Source organism: Lepeophtheirus salmonis, chromosome 2 (assembly GCF_016086655.4).
Source record: "Lepeophtheirus salmonis chromosome 2, UVic_Lsal_1.4, whole genome shotgun sequence".
Taxonomy (NCBI): Eukaryota; Metazoa; Arthropoda; class Copepoda; order Siphonostomatoida; family Caligidae; genus Lepeophtheirus; species Lepeophtheirus salmonis.
The window spans coordinates 25,852,629-25,863,386 of NC_052132.2; the positions used below are offsets into that span (position 1 = coordinate 25,852,629).

The 10,758-nt window shown below is 30.9% G+C and overlaps 1 protein-coding gene across 1 annotated transcript; it reads right to left on the bottom strand.

Moving 5' to 3' along the window:
- Nucleotides 1-370: 370 nt before the first annotated feature.
- On the bottom strand, nt 371-2,394 carry LOC139907666 (uncharacterized). Its single transcript, XM_071894136.1, has 2 exons — nt 1,668-2,394; nt 371-1,613 (listed from the first exon to the last, which is right to left on the bottom strand). Exons 1-2 carry the CDS (start codon nt 2,346-2,348, stop codon nt 402-404), a joined length of 1,893 nt encoding a protein of 630 aa, XP_071750237.1. The 5' UTR covers nt 2,349-2,394; the 3' UTR covers nt 371-401.
- Between the last annotated feature and the right edge of the window lie 8,364 nt (nt 2,395-10,758).

Sequence of the window (10,758 nt, forward strand, 5' to 3'; positions counted from 1 at the left end):
TTCAAGTTAATGCCTGTTTTAGTGGCAGTAGGCCCGAGGCAAAAGTGCTGGGATCTTTTTCTTTTTAAATTTTTTTTTGCTCTTAAAATATTTGACTTTTAAAAAAAATAAAATGCACAGGCCTTTTGACCTTTTTTTAGAATAGAAAAACATTTCGAGAGGCCTCTTTCACTTAAAATTTTTTCTTCAATATTTATCGAATGACGTTTTTCACTTTACGAAAGAGCGTTTTATTTTTACACTATACAGGTCTTTATAAATAAATTTTTCCAAATTTCATTTTATGACGTTTTTTATTTTGAAAGTGGCTTTAAAAAAAAAAAAGAAAAAAAGGAGTGCCCTTTTCTAAGAAAATAAAAAATACTAGTCCTTTTTTTTAGTTATTTTATTTTATGTATTAATCATTTTATTATTTGCAAAATTGTTTTCTGCTTTAATGTTTTTGTTGTACAATTTTGTTTCCTTTTTGTATCCTCTCTCCTTTTTCTATTTAAAAAAAATAATTTTTCTAAGACTAAAATCCCAATTGAAACCAGTATTCCAATCCCTAATATGGCATATGCAGATATAATATTACTTATTTTAATTGGAGTAAAATCATCTTTTTCACAGGATGGGGTCTTTCCTGTCCCCAATCTCATATAAATCCTATTCAAATAACCTGCTTCTATCAGTTTAGTGAGATGAAAGTTAAAAAGCTCTAAGTAACGGAATCTTTTCTTTGTGATCCACGCAATGTTTGTTTTAAAGTTTTCTGTTGTTGACTTCTGAAAAAAGCAACTCTCATTGATAAATTGTGTATCAAAGATTGCTTCTGACAATAATAAAATATATTTTGAGTTATTGAATATTCTGTATTTGGCCTCGTCTAAATTAGAGTAAGTCGCTTCTGGATTTGGTTTGATGGTTTTCTGATAGATTTCTGCCATTTCCTTATCATTATGCTTCTCAGCGTCAATGAAAAGCCTCTCAAGTGTAGTTCCTTTGGCTATAAGAATTTGATACTCGGGCTTAGTAAGGAAATCCTGAAGAGATTGAATAGCTATTGGGCTCTCATCTACTGTGAGCAAGGAAGTGAGGCCAGCATTGTAGACCCAATAAATCATGGCTCCTACAAAACAAATAGTAACCATTAAAATCCTCCCAGGAGCTCTTATAGGCGTTTCTGGAATGCTTAAAGCGCCCATGGTTCGTAATGGAGTGGCTATGGAATCCACTAATCCAATTGAAACTTCATTATCGACAATTTTAAAAGCCAACCAACTTATGATCATAGAACAAATCATACAAAACAAAACAGCTAACCAAAAATTATTGCTGAAAACGCCAATAAATGTTCTCCAGGACTGAGCATTACTCTTTTTTAATGAATAGAAACGTAAGGTTTGCATACATATACCTCTCGTTAAATCTGCATAGCGTATACGATCTATTGTCATGGCAAAATCCATGATACTAAAATCTAGTTCTCCTCTGTAAATCATTCCCAGAATCCCCGACCCATTATTTGTTCCATAATAACCATCAACGCTCTTGACAAAAGTTTCCGTTATATTTAAATTTTCCTTCATAATTTTGTATAACTCATAAAATATTCCTGCGGGACCCGTCTCCTGAAAATGGATTTACCCTCAATAACCTTTATATTTTTTTATTGTTAAACTCACGTCATCGAATGTAAAGTAAAACTTATCATTGATGTATCCAATACGAAAATGCATTCCTTGAAGATTTCGACGTCTAGACCAAATGAAATCCAAATTTCCATAGAGAAAAATAAAACTCCTGACTAGATATATTGGAGATATTATCAAATTCTGCCCATGTTGAATCCGGTACACCTCTAATATCCTACCATTTCCTCTCCAGTCAATCTCTAAATAGTAAAATTGTACATCAAATGATAAATTAATCATGGGTTCGTAGATTTCACTAAAGTTGAATGAGGAAGAATTTGGTAAGAGGTTATCAGGATGGGGTACGATGATATATGGATTAATTATCATGACTTCATTAGGTATTTTTCGAATGAAATCAATGGTATTATCATGGTCATTTACCACAACAATAAAAGTCCCTTGAATGGATATAGCCTCTCTTATGTCCTCATTTGAATTGTACTCATCAAGGTTGATAATACTAATGGGGATGTTGAGTTCAGTCAGATAAAAAACTAGCTCTTCTAAGCATGCTAGCCTTGTTTCGGATATTATCGTCACTGCCAATAGGGGACTGTCTTTGAATATTTGAAGATAAGATCTAAGTACCTTGAAAAGGGATCTTTGGACGCTGAGTTCACACAAATGTAATATGAGAAATGGAATCAGAACGATTAATTTCTTCATCATGGGAGTAGGACGAACTAGTGAATGTATCTTCACTAAACAATATAGTTCAACTAGACTAGGCTCCAATGTTGATGATTCTTTTAAAAAGCAAACAGTTTATAAAATGAGCTACGGTGGAGAATTTCTCTCTACCATGAGTATTTTTTTTGTGACAAAACTTCTCTTCTTTCTGCTTTGTCTCATAACTTAGGGCTGAATGTAATGCGTAAATTATGCACCAAGCAGTGGCATTGGGCTGTTATATTTTACCAATTCACTTTTGTTTTAGAAATTTCGAATCTTGTGCTATTAAAGAAAATAAATCTTATTCGATTAGACCTTAAAAGTATATTAAAACACCTCAAAGACACTGATTTTTTTAGAGTAGGTTTTTTCCCCCCAATCTGTGGTTTCATATAGGAAATTTCGATCCTTGTTTGTTTTTTATGGAAGAATGTAGTTAATTACAACATAGCTATAAAAAATATGACCTAAAACGACTCTAATACTTTTTGTTTCTGAAATATGAACAAAGTTGTTTTTTTTTCTTGTTTTTTTTTTCATTTTTCAATGCTTTTATCATTATTCTTTCATTCTTGAGGAAAGAATATCGAAATATTATGAATAAGGGAGATAAACCTGAGGCAGAGATATTAGGGTGATTGCTTTGTATAAACCTCTTTCGATCTTGCTGGTCATTTGCATAGTCTTGAAGTTCGATATACTGAACATTTGAACATTTTCATTCCTCATTAATGCTATTTTATATGTAAAATATTATCTATTGTTTAGCAATAGTACATTTTATACTTCTAAAGCCAGTTATTTTTAATAAAAGTCTTAATTCCGTATTAACATGAGTCTGGATACTGCCAATTCTTCGTTCTCTACTAAAATCCAATTGCTAAGTCATTAATATATATCATTCGTATTTTATATACATAATATACTTACTTAATTTGGAGTTCATAAAAATAGTGTGACAGCAAGAAAACCCCTTAGTTAAAAGTCATTAAAAACCACATAACTGTAGTTTATTAAAGTATTAAACCTAAGCCTCATAATAACACTAATAAAATTATAAATTTTTTATTGATATAAATCTATTAATAAGCTCCCTCTGATATAATATCTTGCGGCAACTTGTTCATTTTCTTTTGGATTGCTGTAGAAAAGGATCCAAGTAGATATTATATAAAAGATATATCAACATAATAACAATCTTATGCAAAAATCAAGATAAATAAAAAATACCAATTTATCCTTTTTATGTCTATTTAAAAAAAATCAAAGGATTAAAGTATAATCATGATTCAGAACCATATTTTGACGTAAGGAAAAATATAAATGAAAATCCAATGTTATAAAAATTGATAAAAAACAAAGCAGTTTTTGACTGACTTAATCATTTGTACATTTTGTCACCTATACTTATTTATTTATTTCTTATACCAACTGTGATTTTCCTATCTTTCTTTCAACTTAACATTATTTTAACATTGATCACAACTCAAGTCTATTAGGAAATAGCCTTGTATATAACTCAAACAAAAAAAGAAAAGATACATGGCTATTGTCCATGAGTCTAAAATAAAATACGGTGCATTTCACCTCATATATTTAGTTTTTCCCTTGAATTGAAGTAATTAACCCGTAACAACAAAAACGTTTTCTGATTTATGAAGGTATAAAAATAATTTTTGTCAGTTGTTTTTGTTTTTGACAATGGCACCATAAAATATCTTTATAATATGATAAGAACAATGCTTATTATATAAATTAAGCACTATAGTTTATGATTCCATGGAAAAATAGGATACAATTATGGCTCTATTGGTACTTAAACTTGGTTACTTGCCCATGAGAAAAACCACGCCGTGCATTCCTAAATCTAAATCATTTATAACCATGGCTGAAAACAAATACACACTACTTGGACTCAGGTGCAACTTAATTCATTATTTTTATTTCTGACTAGGATTCGAGGTTGAAAGACTCAGACTCGTAGTCAAAAGGCTTCAAGTTCGACCAGGACAACTCTTGGCTAAAATAAACTGTCCAACGGAATAAAATACGTGTGTGTGTTATTTTTGAGTTGTAAAGAATATTACATAAAACGAGTGCAATACTTTTGCAACCTCAATAGTATTTTTTACTTTCCAAATATGTAATAATTATTCTTTTATTCTTGAAGTGAGAAAATATACATTAATCACAAGGGCGTATTCAAATATATGACAAAAGTATAAGAATGATAATTTGTTGGGGAGTTATAAGTGTAATTCCTTGTTGAATTCGGAGCAAAATTAAGGATTGGCATTTGAATCATTTCGGCTAGATACGGAGTGGGATTTGGTTTTATTCGCTTCTTCGTATTGTTGCTCGCAGCAAAAATCCCGTGACAGCAAAGCCGCTTTCCTCCCAAACATGTTTCAAATTGTCTCTGTCATTTTTTTTGTTACATATTAGCAGGTCATAATTTTGACAACACTATTTATTGTTTTTGTTTCATATTAATTATGCACGGAAGTAGAGTACTGATAAATTAATTATTAACTTTAATCCCAAAAAGAAGTTTTCTTAACAATCGGAGCCAAATAGCGGCAAAATATATATAGAACATTTTTGTAATGCTAAATTGATGCATGGAGATTGTTGATATATTAAGAAAAAATTTAGGGTTATATCGATCCTTAATATGGAAATAACGTCCCTGTTATTGGTTTTTGAGAAAGTCCCAAATTTGAAATATTATACTGGGTGTCTACAAATATGGGTCACACTTTTCAAAATTGATTTGATTATCGGAAAAATTATTTTTTTATGAGATTGTGTGATGCTTAAACTATTGTTCGAAAATGTTTGTTTATTTGGATCTTCTTAATACTAAGAAAATAAACTATGGCTGAGCTTCGTAATAAAATAGTTTTGCACTTGGAGACAGCCAATGGATTGTACTGCCGTCTACAATTTCATGGAGCAAGTGGGGACAAGTGGCTTTGGACAGAGTTGCATGTATACCCATCATAGATATCTTACCATTTTCTTAAAATACCCATTGTTCAATCTTTCACATTTTTGGATAAAATATTGAAATAGTTTGCAACACCTTGTCTTTGGCTAGTGTGTATGGGAAGACTAATAAAATAGGAACTTCCTACTTTTGTAACGCATCAAGGGAAACGGCTAGACATTTTTTATTTCAACATGAGGATATAGAAAATGTCTGGGATCACTTACAGTGTGAGGACTCAAAAATTAGAATCCTTTTCCAGGCAATCTAGCATCAATTTTAAAAGACTGACAATATTGTACTTGGTGCCATTCGGTTTGACGTTTGTTTTGTTTTGTAAGATCAAAAATTTCTGAGCAACAAGCAAAACGACACTGGGTGTGCGATCTCCTCTGCGCATCAGTCAGAAAGTGGGCAATGTTCTGATCAGAAAAATTGTCACTTCTTGGCTGAATCAAGAGCTCAGGTCAGGGGAACCTTCAGGACCAAACATCCAGCTCAGGTCATGGTCCTCTGCGTCTGGGCGTCCCACAGGAGCAAGATGCCTCCCTACTTCTTCAAGGCCAACAAGAAAGTCAATACAGACGTATACTAGAAGGTCCACAGGCACCATGACTTGCCATGGTTGAAGAGTACGTTCCCAGGGACAACTATGTGGTCACCCAAGACGGCGCCCCGGCACACACGTCCAAGAAGGTGCAAAATTTCCACGGGGAGAACATAGCTGCCCTCTGGCCTTCGTCCTCACCCGACGTGAACTCCCTAGACTTTGCTGTTTGGTGCGTCTTAAAAAACTATACGTACAAGACTTATCACTCGAATGTCGATGCCCTAAAGGCCGTGACTACAGAGGAGTTGAATAACTTGTCCTCGGACTTCATCAAGGCCAGCTGTGATTCTGTTCGTCATCCTATTGAAGTCATCATTCAGAATGGAGGGGGATATATTCGATCAAAAGTATAGAAAAACGTTAAATTACCAACTTTTTGTTTCAAAAGTTTGCCATATAAATGGCACAAAATAAAAATATGGAGAAATGAAAACGGTTTTTTAAAAATTTTCTAATTTTTAAGTCCTCACCCTGTTAGGTGTATTTTATATTTTAAATTATAAAATATTATTAAATACTAAAAATTTGAGATGTTTGCATATTGGTTTTAATAAGAAATAAATTAATTTTATTACTACCAAAGTTCAGAGACCCAAATAAAAATTCCAATCCACTAGAATACCATTGCTTGATAATTATGTCCAAATTATTGATAATTGAATAAAACGATATTTATAGTAATATGATTGTTTTTATTTTTTGTTGTGTTTTAGGTGGGAGTTTACCTCCACATTGTTGTGATTCATTTTATAATAAAAAATTAAAATATTGTTGTACTTGGGTACAAACCATTCAACAAAAAACACTTTCAGATACCTTCTGAGTTCGACAGAGTAAAAACGACTTTTTCTATAAAGAAAAAGTGTTTATCCTCTTTATCAGACAATGAACCAAAAGTCATGAATCATGAAAGACATTAAATCATATTTGATTATAATTTGCATAATTTTTATTTAGGATTTAATTACTTTTTATGCAATATGTTACCTCTTTAATTATGTAGATTATGCAATATATTTAATTAAGTACTTCTAATTACTTACTTGTATACAATCGTAAAGGAATGTTAATGATTCATGTTTGAAAACATAAAATAAACATTATTTTTATTAACGTTGTTAAATGAATCATTTATGCCTCGAAGAACATAGTTTATACTACCGAGTATACAATACATAGAAGTATTATTAAACCCTTTATCAAGGATTTAATGGACGTTTTATGCCTGAATGGATATATAAATGAATTAAACAATCATTTTTGTCCGTATTTGAACATTTTATTAAACTATCATAAGTTATGGATCAAATATTGGATGTTCATTGAAATCTAATATATCAATGTTAGAGTGGTCCGTTTTTGGGTTTTATCTTCTTCCTTTTTTAATTAAATGATTTTCTGGTGAGTATTGATGAAAAATTATGAATGCACAACTTATCAGCATTTTACATGTAAAAGTATTGGTACACTCAATCAGGTTGTCACACGTCATATTTTGACGATAGCAACAGCGGATAGCGCAAATTTAATTATCCGACCATTTTAATAATAAGGAAATAACTTCATGGAACTTTATTTGTTTATTATTAAGAGCTTAGGAATAATTGAATTTCCACTATATGCTGTCGGTGTCTCCAATTTCGATAAAGAAAGAGAAACTGTTACTTGTGTGCAAACATATACAGTGTACCCAAAAGTATTTTTATAAAATAACAATTATTTAGTTGAATTAAAGCTTTTACTTAATTTTAAAATTATATAATCAGTCAACAAATAAACAAAATATCAATACATTTATATTTTCCTCTTAACAACTGACTCAAAACTGAACTTTATGTTTGGTATAAGTTTGGAAATATTCCACTTACTCAGTACTTTTATGGAATAACAAAATTCAGTATGAGTTAAATTTTGTATTCCATGTTTAATTTTAATAATCGTTACACAAGTATAGTAAATAAAATCACATTTACATTTCAGGCATCTATACAGTCTTAAATCGAGTAAAATTGATACTTCCTAGATTAAACCATTTTTATTTATATATTTGAATCGTAATGAAATTACCGTGTGCGACCTTGAAATATGAACAATCAACGCTTTTAAATTTTACAGGATTTATTTCCGTAGCCACTAAACATTTATTAAAAATATTTGGAGACCACTATTAACGCTATATTGTCTACTTAAATCTTCAATATAGCCCCTCTGGCGTCCACAATAGCCTCTAGAATCCTCCTGAAGAGTTGTCACGTCTTTCTTATATATTCTTTGGACATATCGGCGTGGTGTTCGTCCTTCATGGTCATGATTTTTTCTCGGCAAAGGGTATATACCCTGGACGTTACACTAAACCAGAAGGTGTAGTCTAAAGGGTTTGTATCGGATGAAAATTAGGTATTGTTTCTTTGGGCCAGAAATTGATGAATTCTTCTTTGAGCAGATTTGGCAGTGTGGGTAAGAGTGTCGTCTTGTTGCAGGACCACATTATCATTCAGGAAGTTATTCCAAACCCACAAGATGAAGGGAGCCTCTAGATTTTATTTCTTGCATTAAGATGTCGCGTGAATCTTTACTTGAGTGCCACGTTCAGACACTAATTTCTTTTATAACATAAAAAGAAAGATAAACAAATAAAATTTCTACACAACGTATCAATTTACCAATAAACTAGAGTTCAAATTTCAACGTTGCACTCGATATTTGCAAAAATGGATCTCATATCTTCAAAAATCTTCAAATTTTAAATGGCTTGAGAGTACTAAAAAATGACTTTTGAAGGGTTAAACTTTGCAAACATGATTTTTGTTATCAATATACATTGTAAAATCCTTTCGTTTGATAAAGTATCTAATCACCCCCCCAGAAAGAAGAGGACAAACTAATCTATGTTCATTTTACTTTTTATGCAACTATAATTTTAATAGGTCAATATGTCAATGGAGGATTCCATTTAAGTTCCTAACCTTAGTATTTCTCCTATACATATATGTATACACTACAAAAAGTAATAAGGTCCCAGGTTTTATCGATTTAAAATATGTTTGTATAATCTTGTACATAAATACACTCTTTGACTTCTAACAATGCATAATCCAAATATAGAAACTTTATATCTTTTTATTAGTCTGAATTGTATTGCTTACTTGATAGGCTAAACAAGCATCTATGTCGATTTGACTTTGGCTTTTTAATCAATATTTTGTTCACTTAACCCACTGCATTTTCCGAACGAGTAAACCTTTTATCTAAATTTTTTATACTCAATTATAAATGCAGTATAACAACCACGAAATATAAACGTTTAGTCATTTGAAGGGCAACCTTTAAAATATAGATTTTTTTTTGTTGATGGTGAATAATTACAATCTGCGACAAGGAAGTACCTATAAACTAGATCTTCTGTTAGTGGTTACTTTTTATCCTAAAAGGTACAGGGTTTTATTTAGTTTTAAAGAGGGGATTTATCCTAAGGAACTCGTTGGAACTTCCTGGAGCCTTTTAATTATGTAAATGTATACTATTTTATACGATTCGATACACGTCATCGAAGGTTTAACCAATCCAGATAAGCCTTTTGTTTTGTAATGGGTTCTACATTCATTACACTTCCAAGCCCAATGTTATTTAACGAACCACCCCAATTATAATGAGTTTCTTTATAGGTCCTTTAAATCATAAGTCTTCCAAGTGGAAGTAGTTATTTTTTAATAGGATAATGATGTTATTATACAACATGATTAAAATTGATGGAGTAGAGCTCTAGGCAGGATACTGATAAAACAGGGTATTTTTTATGATGTATGCCTCTTATAAGTAGAGTGGGGAGTTTTTTTTATATAAATAAATGATCCATTCAGTGAATATATTGTAAATTTAATTGTACCTATTATAGTATCAGAATTATTTTTCGCAAACGTATTACATTTTCAAAGTTATGTTACGGATGGGATCCATATCTCGAGTTCGAATAATAACTTAGAGTATCTGTATTTTTACTAAAAAAACCAAATGCGTCTTATTTGGGTTCTAAATCAATTAATAAATCTTTTTTTATCAAAATGTCACTAATGTACATTCAACCACTAATTGATACAAAAAAATGCTAATGGAAACTGACTAAAAAATGGAGATAATTCAACGATTGTCACTAAGATTTCATGAGATTTTTATCAAACTTGACAAAATGTCGTTAATTTAAGTAGCAAATGTCAAGATGACATGATCAAAATACAATTACAGGTTTAATGGTGATATTGTACGAAATAATACCTTTATATGTACATACATATGTAAATATCAAATAATATGAAATAACGAATTTCAATATTTATTTCCATTTCACTCAAAATGTTAACCAAGAAGTTTCCTACAATGATTTGACATTTTGTTCTTTTGTTTGTGCAGATTTATATCTAAATATATATTTAAAGAAATAAATTGTTTTGACAGCCTAATAAAGTACGTTATCAAAAAACAATATCACCTCTTTTATACCCATCAAAGAATTTGTCAAGTAATTGTTGTCATGCTCTATTCATGTTTTATGTTTTACGACAATGTGTATTCACCATGTTGTAATTTATATACATATCTCTCTCAACCTTTCTTTCAATGAAAAAAAAAAAAAGTACAAAATTGGTAGTTAGCCAATATATCTTTACGAATGTAGTACTATTCGTCGACAATATGTAAAGGGATATGCTCGATGCTTAACAAAAAATAATTTTAGGAAAACGTCGACTAAAACTACTAACGAAGTAGCAAAACGTGCTAATTAGCTCGAGTTAATTCATGGTCCATGTAAA

Bases quoted from the DNA above. Each gene is read 5' to 3' on its own strand.
- LOC139907666 (XM_071894136.1), bottom strand. From the start codon at position 2,348: ATGATGAAGAAATTAATCGTTCTGATTCCATTTCTCATATTACATTTG. The intron at 1,614-1,667 runs GTGAGTTTAACA...ATCCATTTTCAG, and splicing joins TTTACTTTACATTCGATGAC to GAGACGGGTCCCGCAGGAAT.